This window comes from Equus asinus, chromosome 16, assembly GCF_041296235.1.
Source record: "Equus asinus isolate D_3611 breed Donkey chromosome 16, EquAss-T2T_v2, whole genome shotgun sequence".
Classification (NCBI taxonomy): domain Eukaryota; kingdom Metazoa; phylum Chordata; class Mammalia; order Perissodactyla; family Equidae; genus Equus; species Equus asinus.
Genome location: NC_091805.1, coordinates 2,836,757 through 2,856,253, shown reverse-complemented (window position 1 = coordinate 2,856,253; position 19,497 = coordinate 2,836,757). Strand labels below are relative to the sequence as shown.

Sequence of the window (19,497 nt, the reverse complement as noted above, 5' to 3'; positions counted from 1 at the left end):
GGAACTCTACAGCTAAATCTAAATGTCAGATTTTTTTATTTAAAGAAACTGCTCTAAAGTTGGCAAAATAATTCTCTACTCACAAAGCTAGTAGCCTCAAGGAAACTGACATGACCACTCAGTGTTACCTGGTATTGCGGTTCACCTTTTGAGGCTAAAGACCTCCAAGTCATTAGATACACCTGGCAAGGACCAAATTCATTGATTTGGGGGATATTTGCAACCAGAGGAATACAAGATATGCTAACGGAGAGAAGCAAAAAAAAAGACCAACCCTCCTCCCAACAAAAACCAAAAAAAAAAAAAAACCAAGAGGAACTGTTATTTCTCTTTTAGAATTTTACTTATTTCCTAATACTTCTCTTTTATAATCATTCAATCCATTTTTATACATCCTTTACATTTTCCCCAGTACAGGTCAAATTCAGAGTAGTGATTCAGATGCCCAAAGTGTTTTAATTCTATTATAAATCTTAAAATACCAAAATGAGAATCAGAAAAAAAAATTTTAAGCAAGTAACTGATGGAAGCTATAAAAATATTAACGTAGTCTGTAAAAACATTGAAAGTTTTGTGCTGAAGCTCCTAGAATATGTAACTATATAAAATGGCACAATAGCATAATGTAGTCCCGTTGCTCAAGCTTCACGAAGAAATTGAAATGATTTCACAACGTAACTCTAATTCCAGTCTTTCTGATCTCTTAACTTTCAACAAATAAGGCAAAAAAATTAAATGTTAAAAAAAGTTTTACCTAAGTAAAGCTGATCTTTAGAAATAATGTTTTCTAAGCTGCTTTTGAAAACAGTTAGGTAGGCAGCTCTACAATTCATATAAAATATCTCCTCTTCAGTTAGTGGGAATCTCTTTGATCGAGGACTCTCTGAGAGCGTTGATTTCTGACTGGAGAAAGCTGCGTCACTTCCTGGACTGATGGCCATTCTATCAGAAGATAATTTTAAAATTTGTTTTAGGCAATGTTAACCCCCTAAAATGCAAACGGAATCTCGCCTTTCAAATTGGGGGGGGGGGCGGGTGGGGGCAATCAAGACAAAGTTTTTGTAAGTGTAAAAAAAGACGAACATTATAACGTTGTATTATCATATGTTAAACTAGGATAAGCCTTCTGCACTCGATTTCTAAATATATATATTAGAGATATATTCTATTCTATATAGTTACATACAGAATATATAATATTATATATTCTATTATATAAATATTTAGAAATGTATTTAGGATTTCTAAATATATGTATTTTGAAATATACATATATATGCATATACATATGAAAGAGCCAATAGAACAAAGCCAAAACAAAGATGTAACATAACTACAAAAGCATCAAACAAGCTAATACATGTGAAGCATACACATCAGTGTCTGGTACACAATAAGGACTAAATAAACTGTAGGTAGAGTGCAACGCCACAATAATGAGAATTTGGACATAAGGTGATTGGCAGCTGGCATCCACCTGCACGGCAGGGTCGACCAGGTGACTTCGCTAACACCTCATTGACAGAGCCCACATTTTAAACGACTGATTTTTAAGCAGCCCCGTTTTTAGCATTTCGCGAGATTTCCTAACGAGAACGTGCTGGGGTGGCCCGGCGCCTCCGCTCGGAGCTCAAGCAGCCGCCCGACATCCCGATTCGGCCCGCCGAGGCGGCCAGGCCTTTCCGTCCGGCCCGGACGCGGACGGCGAGGGGCCGGGGCCGGGCGGTCAGCGGCCCGGGGCGCGGCGAGGGCAGCGCCTCGGGGACGCCGCTCCCGCCTGCGTGCGCGCGCCGGGGCCACGGGCGCCCTGCCGGCCCTCCCTCGCGTGCCGGGCCGGACCCCCGCTGAGCGCCGCCGAGGCCGGGCCGGGGCCGGAGCACGCGCGCGAACGGGCCCGAGACGCCGGCCGCGCGCAGGACACAGACCCTCAGGGCCATGGCGGGGCACACCCCTGCGTGGCGGCGTTCACCGCTCCATCCGGGGACCCCGGACACGAGCAGCACACAGCCGGGGCGCCGCGCGCTACCTGCCTGCGTCCCGCACCAGCCCGCCTGCCCCTCGCCTCTGCCGCCGCCTGCCTCGCCCGCCTCCAGTTACCATGGCAACTGTGCCTCGCCGCCGCCGGAAGTACAAGGCGGAGCACCGCCCCAAGCGGTCCGGCTGGAAATGTAGGGAGGGGAGACCCGGAGAGGCCCTAGACGGTTCTGTGCTCTTCTCTGGGGCTGTTCCCGCCGAAGTCGTGAGAGGAAGTCCTGGGCTGCCCCGGCGGGACCTCGCTGGCGTCGCGGGCGTAGACCACCCCTGCCCGCTTCCCCGCGGACCGTCGGAGCCCGCGTCGCGGGGCGGCTGTTTCCGGGGGGCCGCCTTGAGGTGACGCCGCGTCGGGCGCCCGCGCTTTTTGGGCCCGGCGGCGCCCTGGGCCGGTCGTATCTTGGAAGAGGCGGCTCCGGCAGTGCCGCCCCGGTGGGGCTAACCTGGTGCGGCTAACCTGGTGCTGACATGCCGTAGGTATCACGCCGTCGTGGGGCCGCGCGCCCTCGCCTCCGGCCTCCGAGGCCCCCGGACGGGTCGGTTGCGCCCGCCTCGCGCTCCACCCGCTGCGCCTCCCGCCGCGCCTCCTCCCTCCTCCTCCCGGGCCTCCCTGTGGCCCGCGGGTCTTCGCGGCTGTGGACGGACGCTGTCTCTGGGCGCCGTGTTTAGTGATGTGTTCAGCCTGACGTAATTTCAGATGTGTTGGCCACACCGAGAATGGGGCAGAGGAGACGAAACCCTCGCCCTATAACTTGGTAGAGCCCGTGGGTGCCCAGATGGGTGTGGTGCGTCCCTATAGACTGGGGGGACTCAGGGCCTGGGGTCGGGAGACCTGGATTCAGGCTCTCAGAGCGGGAAGCGTGGCCAGTTCGGTGAAGAGCTGTCCACCGTTGGCAAGTCACTTGGCAGCTCTGGGCTTCGACGTTCTTACTTGTGGCTGCCCTCTAGAAACTTTTTTTTAAGTTCAGTAAACCACTCTTTTTTGGGGGGGGGGAGGAGGGATAATATCCAACATGCGAGATACTCTGGCTGCCCCTTTTCCCCGGTCTGGCTTGGGTACCCCTTCCTGTGCACTCCTAGAGTAACTTATTCCTCCCTTATTTTCAGGTTTGAGCAAAATGCAAAGTAACACAACGGGGTAGATATTTGTATCAAATAGGAATTGACTTGAAAGTGGACAGATGCGCAGAAATAATAACCTGCATTTGTTGAATCTTTAACGGTGGTTTGAGTACTGTTTAGCAGTTTACCTCCATTTTCTTGTTGAATCTTAAAAAAGAAACTTAGGAAGTAGGGGCTGCTGTTATCTCCACTTTCCAGATAAGGAAACTTAGCGCCTAAGATGATCTGCTACACACAGGTATCAATAAATAGAAGAGTTTCACTTATACCCTTAAAAGTTACGGATTATTGAAGAGATTTTCCTTCCCCTGGAATTAAGGAAAAAGACTTGGCTCCCTTCTGTTGCGCTAGAAAAATAACCCGGTTAGCACATACACAAAGCTGCAAGGGTAATGTAGGAAAATCCCTGCTAAGTAGGAATTCACTGGAAACTGGTGTGTATTTGCTTAACGTGGTAGTACTTCCTGAACTATGTTCCTGTTCTGTAATAGGTAGTGGGAAACCAAAAAACTATTCAAGTGGAACTTTTAGGCAACTGTTTTCTTAACATGTTAACAGGTACATGTTATGTTAGGAGAATCTGTAGTAAATATATTCTGACGACAAATACGTGACCTTGAAGTTGACATCCCAAATATACAGTCGTCTCTTGTTTCGGCAGGTAATGGGTTCCAGAACCCTTGCCAGACCAAAATCTGCAGACGCTCAAGTCCCTTAAAATGGTGTAGTGTTTGCATATAACCTATGCACATCTTCTGTATACTTTAAATCATCGCTAGATTACTTCTGAGAGCTAATACAATGTAAATGCTATGTAAATAGTCGTTAGACTGTATTGTTCAGGAAATAATGACAAGAGAAAAAAGTTTGTACGTGTTCAGCACGGACGCAGCCATCACAGGCCTTTTGATTCGGGATGCAGAACCTGTGGCTGTGGAGGGCCAACTGTATCGCAGCTTCACCGAGTTTATATATTTCGGCAAAGTGATTTAAGACCAAATTAATGGTTAAATAATGCATAAAGCATAATAGCATTTTAGTAGAGGTTCTCCATCGTTGTTAGTAAGCTGTTATTTTTCAATGTGGTTAAACCGTAAAGTCGCAAATGGTGGTGCAAAAAGTCATGTTGGCAAAGTTACGTGTGAAGGTGGTACAGTTTTTAAGTAATGTTGAGATGGTGGCATTTTGGTGGGCACTTGCAGGACTAAGTGGGGTTGTGTGAACTCTATCCTTTCTAATTTCTTTGAACCTTGACAGGAAAAAAATGTAATGAGTAATTGTGGAAATATACTTGGCCTAAAAGAATAAGTAGAATCCTAAATAGAATTAAGTAGAATTCCTAAAATAAATAGGAAAGAGCAAATGTCCAATGACAATAGAGTGGATGGGTGAATCATAAAACATGCTGGATGGATGAACCAATTTGTAGAAGATACATATAGTATATTATCTTTGTAAAGCTCTTGAAGAACAAGCAAAAATAGACATTTAGGATTATGTGTGTGCTTGTGATAATGTTATTAAGGAAAAAAGCAGGGAAATGATAAATAGAAAATTCAGTTTAAGGGTTACCTTTCTGGAAAAGCAGACGGAATAGAGAAGAAGTATAGAGGTGTCCATACCCATATTGGTAATAATCTACTTCATAAATTGTGTGGTGAGCTTATAAGTGTTTATTTTCTTATCATTTTCTTATTAAGGTTCATAACTTGCTCATCTTACATAGATTCTTTTTTTAGATTTTTTAAATTAAGGTCATAATAGTTTATAACATTGTGAAATTTCAGTTGTACGTTATTATTTGTCAGTCACCATATAAGTGTGCCCCTTCACCCTTTGTGTCCACCCCCAAACCCTCTTCCTTCGGTAACCACTGAACTGTTCTCTTTGTCCGTGTGTTTGTTTATCTTCCACAAGTGAGTGAAATCAGATGGAGTTGGTCTTTCTCTGTCTGGCTTATTTCGCTCAGCATAGTACTCTCAAGGTTCATCCGTGTTGTTGCAAATGGGACAATTTTCTTTTTTTTTTATGGCTGAGTAGTATTCCATTGTATATATATACCACATCTTCTTAATCCAATCATCAGTCGATGGGCACAGGGCTTGCTTCCTCGTCTTGGCTGTTGTGAATAGAGCTGCAGTGAACATAGGGGTACATAAGTCTCTTTGAATTGTTGACTTCAAGTTCTTTGGATAAATACCCAGTAGTGAGATATCTGGGTCATATGGTATTTCTATTTTTAGTTTTTTGAGAAATCTCCATACTGTTTTCCATAGTGGCTGCACCAGTTTGCATTCCCACCAGCAATGTCTGAGGGTTCCCTTTTCTCCACAATCTCTCCAGCATTTATTTTTTGTCCTGGTGATTATAGCCATTCTAACAGGTGTAAGGTGATAACGTCATTGTTTTGATTTGCGTGTCCCTGCTGATTAGTGATGTTGAGCATCTTTTCATGTGCCTGTTGCCCATCTGTATATCTTCTTTGGAGAAATATCTGTTTGTATCCTCTGCCCGTTTTTTGATTGAGTTGTTTGGTTTTTTGTTGTTGAGTTGTGTGAGTTCTTTGTATATTATGGAGATTAACTCCTTGTTGGATATATATTTTGCAAATATGTTCTCCCAATTGGTGGGTTGTCTTTTTGTTTTGTTCCTGGTTTCCTTTGCCTTGCAGAAGCTCTTTAATCTGATGAAGTCCCACTTGTTTATTTTTTCTTTCGTTTCCCTTGTCTGAGAAGACATAGTATTCGAAAAGATCCTTTTAAGACCGATGTCAAAGAATGTGCTATGTATATTTTCTTCCATAAGTTTTATGGTTTCAGGTCTTACCTTCAAGTCTTTGATCCATTTTGAGTTTATTATTGTGTATGGTGAAAGATAATGGTCTACCTTCATTCTTTTCATGTGGCTGTCCAGTTTTCCCAACACCACTTATTGAAGAGACTTTCCTTTCTCCATTGTATGTTCTTAGCACTTTTGCCGAAGATTAGCTGACCATAGATGTGTAGTTTTATTTCTGGGCTTTCGGTTCTGTTCCATTGATCTTTGTGTCTGTTTTTCTGCCAGTACCATGCTGTTTTGATTACTGTAGCTTTGTAATATATTTTCAATTCAGGGATTGTGATGTTTCCAGCTTTGTTCTTTTTTCTCAGGATTGCTTTAGCTATTTGGTGTCTTTTGTTGCACCACATGAATTTTAGGATTCTTTGTTCTCTTTCCATGAAGAATGTCATTGGGATTCTGATTGGGATTGCGTTGAATCTGTAGATTGCTTTGGGTATTATGGACGTTTGAACTGTGTTTATTCTTCTAACCTATGAGCATGGAATATCCTTCCATTTCTTTGTGTCATCATCAATTCCTTTCAGTAATGTCTTATAGTTTTCATTGTATAGGTCTTTCACTTCCTTGGCTAAATTTTTTCCTAGATATTTTATTCTTTTTTGTTGCAGTTGTAAATGGGATTTGTATTCTTGAGTTCTCTTTCTGTTAGTTTGTTATTAGAGTATAGAAATGCAACTGATTTTTGTAAGTTGATTTTGTACCCTGCAACTTTCCCGTAGTTGTTAATTATTTCTAATAGTTTTCTGATGGATTCTTTAGGGTTTGCTATATATAAAATCATGTCATCTGCAAACGGTGAGAGTGTCACTTCTTCATTTCCTATTTGAATTCATTTTATTCTTTTTCTTGCCTAGTTGCTCTGGCCAAAACCTCCTGTACTATGTTGAATAAGAGTAGTGAGAGTGGGCACCCTTGTCTTGTTGCTGTCTCAGAGGGATGGCTTTCAGTTTTTCCCTATTGAGTATGACATTGGCTGTGAGTTTGTCATATATGGCCTTTATTATGGTGAGGTATTTTCCTTCTATTCCCATTTTGTTAAGAATTTTTATCATAAATGGATGTTGGATCTTGTCAAATGTTTTTCTCTGTGTCTATTGAGATGATCATGTCGTTTTTATTCCTCATTTTGTTAATGTGATGTATCACATTGATTTGTGGATGTTGAACCATCCCTGTGTCCGTGGTATAGATCCCACTTGATCTTGGTATGTGATCTTTCTGATATATTGTTGTATTCTGGTTGCCAATATTTTGTTGAGGATTTTTGCATCTCTGTTCATCAGTGATATTGGCCTGTAGTTTTCCTTTTTGTGTTGTCCCTCTCTGGTGTTAGTATCAGGGTGATGTTCACCTCTTAGAATGTGTTTGGAAGTATTCTGTCATCCCTAATTTTTTGGAATAGTTTGAGAAGGATAGGTATTAAATCGTCTCTGAATGTTTGGTAGAATTCTTAGGGAAGCCATCTGGTCTTGGACTTTTATTTTTGGAAAGGTTTTTGATTACTCTTTCAATCTCTTTACTCATGATGTGTCTATTCAGATTATCTATTTCTTCTTGTTTCAGCTTTGGGAGGTTGTAAGAGTCTAAGAATTTATCTGTTTCTTCTTGATTGTCCAATTTGTTGGCATATAGTTTTTCATAGTATTCTCTTATGATCTTTTGTATTTCTGTGGTATCCATTGTAATTTCCCCTCTTTCATTTCTGATTTTATTTATTTGAGCTTTCTCTCTTTTTTTCTCTGTGAGTCTGGCTAAGAGTTTGTCAATTTTGTTTCTCTTCTCAAAGTACCAGCTCCTTGTTTCATTGATCCTTTCTACTGTCCTTTTTTGTTTCAATTTCATTTATTTGTGCTCTGATTTTTATTACTTCCCTCCTTCTGCTGACTTTGGGCTTTGTTTGTTCTTCTTTTTCTAATTCTGTTAGGTGTAGTTTGAGATTGGTTATTTGAGATTTTTCTTGTTTGTTAAGATGAGCTGGTATTGTGATGAATTTCCTTCTTAGGACCGCTTTTGCTGCATTCCGTATGAGTTGGTGTGGTATGTTTTCCTTCTCATTTGTCTCCAGATATTTTTTGATTTCTCCTTTAATTTCCTCAGTGACCACTTGGTTGTTCAGTAGCGTGTTGTTTAGTCTCCACATCTTTGTCGCTTTCCCAGCTTTTATCTTGTAGTTGATTTCTAGTTTCATTGGATTATGATTGGAAAAGATGCTTGATATGATTTTAATCTTAAATTTATTGAAGCTTGCGTTGTTTTCCAACACATGTTCGATCCTTGAGAGTGTTCCATTCACACTTGAGAAGAATGTGTACTTGGCTGTTTTTGGATGGAGTGTTCTATATGTATCTGTCAAGTCCATCTCATCTAGTTTTTCATTTAATTCTGCTGTTTCTTTGTTGACTTTCTGTCTGGATGATCTATTTGTTGATGTGAGTGGGGTGTTGAGGTCTCTTAATATTATTGTGTTGTTAATATTTCCTTCAGGTTTGTTAATAGTTGCTTTATGTGCTTTGTTGCTTCTGTGTTGGGCGCATAGATGTTTCTAAGCATTATGTCTTCTTGGTGGAGTGTCCCTTTTTATCATTATATACTTCTCTCTCTGTCTCTCTTTACCTGATATGTCTTGAAGTCTACTTTATCTGATATAAATATGGCAACACCTGCTTTCTCTTGTTTGCCATTAGCTTGGAGTATTGTCTTCCATGCCTTCACTCTGAGCCCATGTTTGTCACTGGAGCTGAGATGTGTTTCTCGGAGGCAGCATACTGTTGGGTCTTGTTTTTTAATCCATCCAGCCACTCTGTGTCTTTTGACTGGAGAATTCAATCCATTTACATCTAGAGTGATTGTTGATATATAAGGGCTTAATGCTGCCATTTATTGCTCATTTTTGTAATCTTCTGCATTTTCTTTGTTTCTTGTCCCGTGTATTTCAGAATACCAATTCAGTTAGGTATTTTCCTATGCTGGTTTTCTTATTTTTCTCTTTATTTATTATTTGTGTCTCTGTTCTGTTTATTTGTTTAGTGGTTACAATGAGGTTTGTATGAAAAAGTCTCGTAGATGAAATAATCCTTTTTCTGGTAACCTCTTATTTCCTTAGACTAAGCCAATTCCATCCCTTTTGTCTTCCCTTCCTGAGTTGTTTTTGTCACATCTTATTCTGTATTGTGCTGTGAATTTGTGCTTAAAATGACAAGATCATATTTATTTTTGGTGTTTTCTTTACCTTTATTTTTAATGTTATACTTTAGTATTTGCTAACCTGTTCTGATGGGATAGCTACAAATTTCTGATTTTTTCTATTTATCTTCTTACTCCTGTTTAACTCCTTTTTTTTTCAGGTATAAGTGCCTTGAGGATTTCTTGGGGGGTTGGAGCGTAGGTCTTATGGTCATAAACTCCCTTAGCTTTTGTTTTATCTGGGAAAGTTTTCATTTCTCCATCATATCTGAAGGATATTTTCACTAGATAGAGTGTTCTTGGCTGCAAGTTTTTGTCTTTCAGAGTTTTGAATATATCATTCCATTCTCTCCTAGCCTGTAAGGTTTCTGTTGAGAAATCCGTTGAAAGCCTGATACTGGTTCCTTTGTAAGTTATTTTCTTCTGCCTTGCTGCCCTTAATATTTTTCATTGTCATTGACTTTTGCCAGCTTCACTACTATATGCCTTGCAGTAGGTCTTTTTACATTGATATACTTAGGAGATCTGTTGGCTTCTTTCAGTTGCATTTCCAGCTCCTTCCCCAGGTTTGGGAAGTTCTCCACTGCTATTTCTTTGAACAAGATTTCTGTTCCATTCTCCTTCTCTTCTTCCTCTAGAATACCTATAATCCTTATGTTGCATTTCCTAATTGAGTCAGATATTTCTCGGAGAATTTCTTTTTAGTCTTAGTTCTCTCTCCTCCTCCATCTGAAGCATTTCTATATTTCTGTCCTCAATATTGCAGATTTGTTCCTCCATAATATCAGCTCTGTTGTTCAGGGAATCCATATTCTTTATCTCATCCATTGTGTTTTTTTCGTCTCCAATATTTCTGATTGGTTCTTTATAGTTTCGATCTCTTTTGTGAAGAAGCTCCTGAATTCATTGAACTGTCTATCTACATTTTCTTGTAACCCATTGAATTATTTTATGATAGATATTTTCAGTTGTCTGTCATTTAGATTATAGATTTCTGTGCCTTCAGCATGGATTTCTGGATACTTGTCATTTTCCTTCTGGTCTGGAGGTTTCATATATGTTTTCATACTGCTAGGTGGTGTGGCTTTGTGCTTCTGCATAGTGGTAGTATTTGATCACCACTTCCACTTGCTGCCACTGAGTGGGGATCAAGAGCTGCATATTCTGAGCCTGCTGTGATCCGCAAATCAGCTCCTAGCCTGTTCTTTTCTGTACTTTCTGTACTGGAGTGTCAGACAGAGGGGAGGGGTGCTTTCTTTCTGCGTGATCCCAGGCGCTTCTCACTCTGCCATCACTATCGGCTCTCCTGGGGTGTTGGCTTGATGGAGACACCCCCACGATAGCTAGTCACCTCTGCATGGTGCTTTCCCCAGCGCTGTGAGGGACCATGGAGAGTGATGGTGTTCCTGTGGAGCACCACCCCCTCCCCCCTTTCCACTCAGAGCTGCACTCATTCCCTGGGTCTCTGCCTTTTAGGAGGAAGAAAAGATTTCTCTTACTTCCTTCCACTTCCTCAGGGGGACTCCAGCACCTCCACCTTCTGACGTATGGCTGTGTGGGTCTCTCAGACATCTTTTGTGTTGTGTGGATGTCCTCTTTTTAGAATATGAATGTCCTTTTTGTTGTATCTTGGAGGGGAGAGTTTACAGGGAGAGCTCACTCTGCTGTGATGATGTCACTCCATCATATAGTCTTTAGTATGTATGAAATACTACTTAAAATGTTTTGAGAGGATTTGGAGATTAACTATCGTGAACTAAGTTCTCAATAATTATAGTTTTCTCTGTCTTCTCTTTGGTCCTATAAGGCAGATGCCGTCTTGCAACTGGGAAAACAGAAGAATTAGATAAATGCTGCTTCTGGTTTCATTAGGCTAATCATCTTCCCTTTTGAACTTGCTTCTCTGTATACATTATAAGGTTAGTGGCACTATCATTTCTCTGTCTAGGTTAATTTTTTTTATGGTTATTTTTCTTAGATAGAAAACTTTGGAGTAAGACAAACAAGGGTTTGAATCTTGGTGCTGCTACTTTACCAGCTATGTGACCCTTAGATTGTTACTCAGTGTCCTCATGGATAAAATAGTTAATAAATATTCATTAATTGAATGACAAAGGTGCCACTTTGAAAAGATTTCATCCTCTGTAGACAAATTTGACACCACGCTTATATTTGCATAATACTAAACTCAAACGAACTTTTATAATAGTTCTTCCTATAAATAATAAAGGCCCATTTTTGTGCTTTTTTCCCTTTACATCTTTTCCTTTGTAAAGTTTCTTAGTACCACCTACTTAGTCTTTCTAAGTAGTGTGGGTCAGCATGCTGATTCAGCCAAGGACGTTCCATCTGTTCCTGTGAGAGTCAGTTTTATTCTTTTCCAAGCTATAGACTGACTTAAGGTGATAAAGTTGGAATAGCGTTAGTGTTGGAGAAAACTATTTGTACCAGTATTTCTGTGGGATCCATACTGATGATGTATTCATAAAAATCTGAGTTTTCTGAGAGAACTTTGAAAATTTTCTTTTCCTTCCTAGACAACAATGAATATAAGCATATTCTGGATCTGAAAAGCTATTTGACTGCACCTGTCTGGGTCTGTAGTCGTGCTGGTGGTAATGCTAAGTACAAAGATTTTTATTGTGGGTTGATTATAAAGAAACAGAGTTGAAATGATGCGTGAGCCCAAGTAAAAGTTAGCCGTTTAATAAACATCCTTTGAATCATAGCAGATATTCAAAGTTCTGTAAATTCTTTTACTTTAAAAGTATCATGGGGGCCAGCCCAGTGGTGCAGTGGTTCCGTTCACATGTTCTGCTTCAGCAGCCCAGGGTTCGCTGGTTCGGATCCCCGGTGCGGACCTATACACCACTTGTCAAGCCATGCTGTGGCAGGCATCCCACATATAAAGTAGAGGAAGATTGGCATGGATGTTAGCTCAGGGCCAGTCTTCCTCAGCAAAAAGAGGAGGATTGGTGGCAGATGTTAGCTCAGAGCTAAGCTTCCTCAAAAAAAAAAAAAACTATCATACATTTTTGAAGAAGATTTAAGTTGTTAGTACTTTATATAAGTGTAAAAAGTATGAGTTTTAAATACAATTCTATCCTGCTTGTAAAAGTCACTGAAAAAGTAAAGACGGAAGTGAGGAAGGTAGAATACAGCATCGTTATATGGCGTGAGAGACTCCCATGATATGGCAGAACAGAATCTCTGAAAGTCCCTGTCATTCAAAAACAACTAGATCTGGCTCAAATCCTACTTTTCTTTGCATTAGTGGACTTGTAGGAAATTAAATCTCAAGAGGTGAAAGAAAAACAGTGACCTGGAGGCAGAACTATAAGCAGTAAGCACAGATGAAAGGTGATTGCCCTGAATATAAATACTGACATGCGTGTTGTGCTTGATAGACTAAGCCTTGGGTGAGAGGCAAGGTAAAGGAGTTAAACAAGAGACTTTGCAGTTAAGCTGAGAAGAAAGCTAAAGCGATCCCCAGTTGGTATGGCTCCCTTGGCTAGTGATGAAATCAAATGTGCATCTCTGGAGCACAGCATCCTCAGTTTGGGCCCCTAGTTTTGTAACAGGTTAAGAGCACCAAATATCCGAAATCATAGATAACTGAGCACAAAAGGAAACAAACTACCATGAGTGAAAGTTAGAACGCATAATAACCAACAGATTTAGATCCCAAAGACTTTACAAAATGGAATTGTCAGAGATGCGATATGAAATAGTTGTACAGAATGCTTAACAAAATAAAATGTTGAATCACAACAAGTAGCAAGTGATAAGAGACTACCCAAAATGACTAGGCAGATTTTAAACTGGGATGGATTAGGATGTTATAAACAAAGAAATATAATTGTTGAAATAAAAACTCAGTAGATGGAGTTCCATGTCAGAGTGGCTTTTATTGCACTGAAGCTTCCGTAGATAACAATTTTAAACTCTGGACAAAACATGAAAAACAACAGTCTGAGGAAGGCGGTGGAGAGCAGCCACAGCAGGCAGAAATTGGAGGGGAGTAGACCCTTGAAGGAATGCAACTGCCATGAGCAAGGTCTGCATTTATAGTGTTTTACCAGAGGGTGGTCCATATGGTGTGGAGCTTAGAACTTAACAGAAAGCTCCAGTTTTACTGGTTTAAAGAGTCAGGATGAGAGTCTGGGATTACCATAATTGCTTGAAAATAAAGAGAAAATCCTCAAAAGAGGGTAGCTCCAAAATCTGGGTATAAAATGCCCAAATCCTTGGTGAATCTCTGAACTGCACATTGATTGAGGAGACTACCTAAAACCTGTCAGAGGGGGCTGGCCCCGTGACCAAGTGGTTAAGTTTGCGTGCTCCACTGCAGGTGGCCCAGTGTTTCGTTGGTTCGAATCCTGGGCACGGACATGGCACTGCTCATCAAACCATGCTGAGGCAGCATCCCACATGCCACAACTAGAAGGACCCACAATGAAGAATATACAACTATGTACCGGGGGGCTTTGGGGAGAAAGGAAAAAAATAAAATCTTTAAAAAAAAAAAAACCTGTCAGAATCAACAGCTGGAATGCTGAAAGAACTGAGCAGAGATTTCAGCTGCTGCCATCATAGGGGAGACAGATTTTAGAGTTTGACCTTAGTCAAGTTAAATGCCTTCTAGAACAGAACAACACTGTTAAGAGTAAGATAACAGAATCTAGAATCTCTATGTCACATTATCTGCAGTGTCCAAAAGGCAGTAAAGTACCAGACACGCAAAAAAGGAAATATGACTCATTGTTGAGTGAAAAAATAATCAATTGAAATGACCCCAAGATGACCTAGATTTTAGAAATAGCCAACAAAGACTTTAAAGTACCTACTATAAATATGTTCAAGGACTTAAAGGGGAAAAAATGGTCATAATGAAAGAATACGTGGGGAATCTGAGAAGAGAAAAAGAAGCAATGGAAATTCTGTATTTGAGAAGTATAATGTCTGGAATGAAAATATTTACTGTATGGGCTATATAGTAGAAGAAAGGAACTTGAAGATAGAACGGTAGAAATTATCTAATAAAAGCCAAGACAGAGCCTCAGTGACTTCCAGTACAATATAAAATGGTCTAATATGTGTAATTAGAGACCTAGGAACAAAGGAGAATGGGAATGGAGCAAAAAAATATATTTTAAGAAATAATGGCCTCTAAGTTTCTCAGTTTTGCTGAAAAACATAAAATTACAGATCTAAGAAGATCAACAAACTCCAGTCAAGATCAAACATATGTATTTGTATGCACATAAGTACATATAATACAGTAGTCAAACTGATGAAAACTAAAAGTGAAGAGAAAATATTGAAAGCAGCCAGAGAAATGTGGTACTTTACATGTACGAGAAACCATTCAAACAAAAGTTGACTTCTCTTCAGAAACATGGAGGTCAGAATACAGTGGAATGACATTTTAAAAGTGCTACAAGGAAAGAACCTTCAACCCAGAATTCTATATCTAAAGACTCTATCCTTCAAAATGAAGGTGAGATAAAGATGATATCAGATAAAAACTGAGAAAGGTTGTCACCAGCAGACCCGCGTAGAAGAAATACTGAAAGAAGTTCTTTGAACTGAAGGAAAATGACACCAGATGCGAATTTTTGTTTTTGTGAAGATTACTGGGAACAGTTGATACGTGGTAAAATATAAAAGATTATATTTTTTTTGCTTGTAATTTCTTGAAGGGACATGAATTTATAGCAAAAATTATAACACTGTTGTGGAGTTTATAACATATGTGGACATAATATGTACAACAGCGTATCCAAGTGGGGTTTGTCCCAAGAATGGAAGTTGTTTCAAGATTTGAAAATCAATGGGTTTTTTTAAAAAGAATAAAAGAGATCATGTTAATAGTTGTACAAAGAACACACCCATTCATGATAAAATAATAACTCAGCAAACTGGGAATAAAAGGGAACTCATTCCTCTGAAAAACCTACAAATGTCATACTTAGTCCTGAACACTCTTTCTGAGATTAGGAACAAGGCAAGAATGTGCCTTCTCACCACTTCTCTTCAACAAAGTACTAAGAAGAAAGGAAACACATGTTGAAAAGGAAAAAGTAAAATTGATGATCCACCAATGATATGACCATGAACATGGAAAATCCTAAGGAATCTGCAAAACGAATAGTCATTAGAACTATTTAGCAAAGATGCAGAGCACAAGGTCAGTTTACAAAAATTAGTTCTATTTCTACATTTTAGCAATAAACACCTGGAAATTGAGCCTTAAATTTTTCCATTTATAATTACATAAAAAATATTTATAAGTTGAACAGAAGACATGCAAGATTTCTACAGTGAAATTACAAAATGTTGCTTAGAGAAAATAAAGATCTAAATAAATAGGGGAATGTTTATGGATTGGAAGATTTGATATTGTTAAAATATTAGGTCTCTCCAATTGATCTTTAGATTCAATGCAGTTCTTGTCAATCCCACCACGCATTTTATAGAAATAGAAAAACTGATTCCAGAATTTTTATGAAAAGGCAAAGGACTTAATAGCTAAAACAATCTTAGAAAAGAAGAATGAAGTTGAAGTACTTACACTAACTAGACTTACTCTAAAGTGGTAATGAAGTCAATATAGCTTGGGCATAAGGACAATTAGATGAAATGGAGACAAATAGAAAGTCCATGAGTATACCTGCAAAAGTGCCAAAACAATTCAGTGGAGGAAAGAGAAGTCTTTCCAAGTGGTCCTAGAATACCATATAGAAAAACAAACCAAACAACTTTGTCTTCTATGTTATCCTATACACAAAAATTAATTTGAGGTATAGCATATAAATGTAAGAGGTAAAGTTTCTGAAAGGAAATATATGAGAATGTTGTTACAACATGGGGTAGATAAAATTTCAGACAAGATACAAAAAATAATAACCATAAAAGAAAAAAGTAAATTAGACAATCTAAATTTTAAACTTTTCCTCATCAAAAGACACCATTAAGAAAATGAATTATCAAGCAATGTATTGGGAGAAAATATAAGACGTTAACAGACAAAGGATTCTTTTTTGTTTTATTGAAGTCATAATAGTTTATAACATTGTGAAATTTCAGTTGTACATTATTACTTGTCAGTCACCATGTACATACCCTTTTACCCCTTATACCCACCAACTCCCTTCCCCTCTGGTAACAACTAATCTGCTCTTTTTGTCCACGTATTTGTGTACCTTCCACATATGAGTGAAATCATATGGTTTTTGTCTTTCTGTGTCTAGCTTATTTCGCTTAACATGATACCCTCAAGGTCCATCCATGTTGTTGCAAATGGGACAATTTTCTCTTTTTTTTATGGCTGAGTAGTATTCCATTGTGTGTGTGTGTGTGTATACATACGTATACCACATCTTCTTTATCCATTCATCAGTTCTTGTGCACTTCAGTTACTTCCACATCTTGGCTGTTGTGAATAATGCTACAATGAACACAGGGATGCATAAATCTCTGAATTGTTGATTTCACATTCTTTGGATAAATTCCCCGTAGTAGAATAGTGGAATCATATGGTATTTCTGGTTTTAATTTTTTTGAGAAATCTCCGTACTGTTTTCCATAGTGGCTGCACCAGTTTACTTTCCCACTAGCAGTGTATGAGGGTTCCCTTTTCTCCACATCCTCTCCAACATTTATTGTTTTTTGTCTTGGTGATTATAGCCATTCTAACGGATATAAGGTGATATCTTAATGTATTTTTGATTTGCATTTCCCTGCTGATTAGTGATGTTGAACATCTTTTCATGTGCCTATTGGCCATCTGTATAGCTTCTTTGAGAAACGTCTGTTCGTATCCTCTGCCCATTTTTTGATCGTGGTGTTTGGTTTTTTTTTGTTGAGTTGTGTGACTTCTTTATATATTTTGGAGATTAAACCCTGAGACAAAGGATGCTTATTTAGAATATGTAAAGAACTCTTATGACTCAACAGTAAAAGGAAAAAAGCCTCATTACAATAATAGTACAAAGACTTGAACCAATACTTAATGAAAAGAAGTTGTATGAATGGTAAATAAGCATTTTGTTAGACATCAGGGAAATATTGAAACACTAACACATAGTAGAATGGCTGTATATATATTTTATATTTTAAGAATACTAGGTAAATATTGAATCTTAGTACATAGATTTGCTTTAGCACAGAGGTTTGGGTTCCTGTTTCCAAAACTAGTTTCTGTGCATTCTAGGCTTGAGCAAATAATAAGTGTATTGCAGATAATGGGAGCTGGGTTTTCACTGTTGGATAGAAGAATTTAAAATATATTGGTTTGGAATTGGAGGTATCTATGAAATTGTGGATTTTTTAATATACATATAAAGCTACCAGTTGTGTGTTTGTGTGTGTGTGTGTGTGTGTGTATTTTCTGTTCTAGCTCTGTCTTTTGCCTATAAGCAATGACATCAGTCGCAGTGAAGAAATCTAGGGCCCAGATCGTGATTTCTAAATACCATTGCCCACTAAAAAGAACAAAGTCTGTTGAAGCAAAAGCTAATTCTAGGGCTAGGGAAGAGAACATTTTTTTGTGCTGGAAAGTAAGGAAGTGCTCAAAGAATTACGGGTAGGGTAGATTGGAGGCAGTGTAAAAGGGAAATGGTCCCATTGCCGAATCTGGGACAATTGAACATCAAAATAATTGACAGGAATTGATTGTAATTCATTAGATAAAAGAAAATTCCATGATTCCATGGTGATATAAATAAGTGAATATATAAAGAGAGGAGAGGGGGCCGGCCTGGTGGCACAGAGCGGTTAAGTGTGCACGTTCTGCTTTGGCGGCCTGGGGTTCGCTGGTTTGGATCCTGGGTGCGGACATGGGACCACGTGGCAAGTCATGCTGTGATAGGCGTCCCACATATAAGGTAGAGGAAGATGGGCACGGATGTTAGCTCAGGGCCAGTCTTCCTCAGGAAAAAGAGGAAGATTGGCAGATATTAGCTCAGGGTTAATCTTCCTTGGGGAAAAAAAAAAGAAAAAAAGAAGCAGTGCAATAAATCACTATTAAAGAGAGGAGAAAGGAAAGCTCTTCCCTGGAGTAGAAAGCTACCTAATAAATATAAAAGAATGATAAAATTAGAAAATCAGGGCCAGCCCTGGTTACCTAGTGGTTAAGTTTGGCAAATTCTGTTTTGGCAGCTTGGGTTCAGTTCCAGGCACAGAACTATACCACTTGTCTGTTGGTGGCCATGCTGCGACAGTGGCTCACATACAAAAAGAGGAAGATTAACAATGGTTGTTAGCTCAGGTGAATCTTCCTCAGCAAAAAAAAAAAGAAAAAAACAACATGAATAGCTCTTAATATTGGGAGAAAGTTTGATATGAAACAAGATTTTTACATATACAATTTCTTATTATATTGGGGAAAACTGGCAGATAACATCTTAATGAATGATCAAAATACATATCTCTGATATTGTGACAAATTCAAATTATCATGCTTCCAAAAGGATACAACATCACTTTTGTGATATTATGCCCTAAAATGCTTAACCTTTTATGGGGAAACATCACATAAACCCAAATTGGCAGATGCTCTACAAAAACAGCTGGCCTATACTCTTGAAAAATGTCCGAGTCAAGAAAAGAGTTCAGCTGTTCTAGATTAGGGGAGTCTAAAGAGATGAGACAGTTAAATGCAAAAAGTGACTCAGGATTAGATCCTAAACTGGGAGGAAAATTGGCTATAAAGGACATTATTGGAACAAGTAATAAAATCTGAATGTGGAATGTTGGTAATAATATTGTGTCAGTGGTAGGTGTTCTGATTTTGATGGATATCCACTAATAATGAACTACCAGAAAGAGAAGTTAAGAAAACAATCCCATTTACGACTGCATCAATAAGAATAAAATACCTAGGAGTAAATGTAACTAAAGGGGTGAAAGACATGTACACTGAAAACTATAAGACGTTGATGAAAACAACTGAAGAAGACACAAATGAATGGAAAGATATTCCATGCTTGTGGATCGGAAGAATTAATGTTGTTAAAATGTTCATACCAACCAAAGCAACCTGCAGATTTAATGTAATCTCTATCAAAATTCGAATGACATTTTTCATAGAAATAAAACCAAATAATCCTAAAATTTGTATGGAACTACAGAAAACCCTGAATAGCCAAAGCAATCTTGAGAAAGAAGAACAAAGTTGGAAGCATCATACTCTCTGATTTCAAACTGTATTACAAAGCTGTAGTAATCAAAGCAGTCTGGCATTGGCATGAAAACAGACGCATAGATCAATGGAACAGAAAAGAGAGCCCAGAAATAAACCTACACATATGTGGTCAG

The 19,497-nt window shown here is 39.0% G+C and overlaps 2 protein-coding genes across 24 annotated transcripts in view; one reads left to right on the top strand and one right to left on the bottom strand.

Moving 5' to 3' along the window:
• Positions 1 to 2,235, bottom strand: part of EFCAB7 (EF-hand calcium binding domain 7) — a 37,715-nt gene extending 35,480 nt beyond the window's left edge. For 2 of the 11 annotated variants that reach the window (XR_011494781.1, XM_070486446.1), the window contains exons 1-2: positions 2,031 to 2,147; positions 755 to 942 (exon numbers count right to left, since the gene is read on the bottom strand). Coding sequence is in view for 9 of the 11 variants with exons in the window: in XM_070486446.1 (XP_070342547.1) it covers positions 755 to 941 (187 nt within the window). In the remaining 2 variants the exon portion in view is untranslated. Of the gene's footprint in view, positions 1 to 754; positions 943 to 1,925 lie in introns of all 11 variants that reach the window. The other 9 variants (XM_014855346.3, XM_070486444.1, XM_070486443.1 and 6 more) reach the window with 6 other exon arrangements.
• A 129-nt stretch (positions 2,236 to 2,364) lies between these two features.
• ITGB3BP (integrin subunit beta 3 binding protein) overlaps positions 2,365 to 19,497 on the top strand; it is a 70,541-nt gene continuing 53,408 nt past the window's right edge. For 6 of the 13 annotated variants that reach the window (XM_070486462.1, XM_014855350.3, XM_070486461.1 and 3 more), the window contains exon 1: positions 2,366 to 2,504. In XM_070486462.1, coding sequence (XP_070342563.1) covers positions 2,500 to 2,504 — 5 coding nt within the window. In that variant the 5' untranslated portion in view covers positions 2,366 to 2,499. Of the gene's footprint in view, positions 2,505 to 10,984; positions 11,097 to 19,497 lie in introns of all 13 variants that reach the window. The other 7 variants (XM_070486460.1, XM_070486457.1, XM_070486451.1 and 4 more) reach the window with 4 other exon arrangements.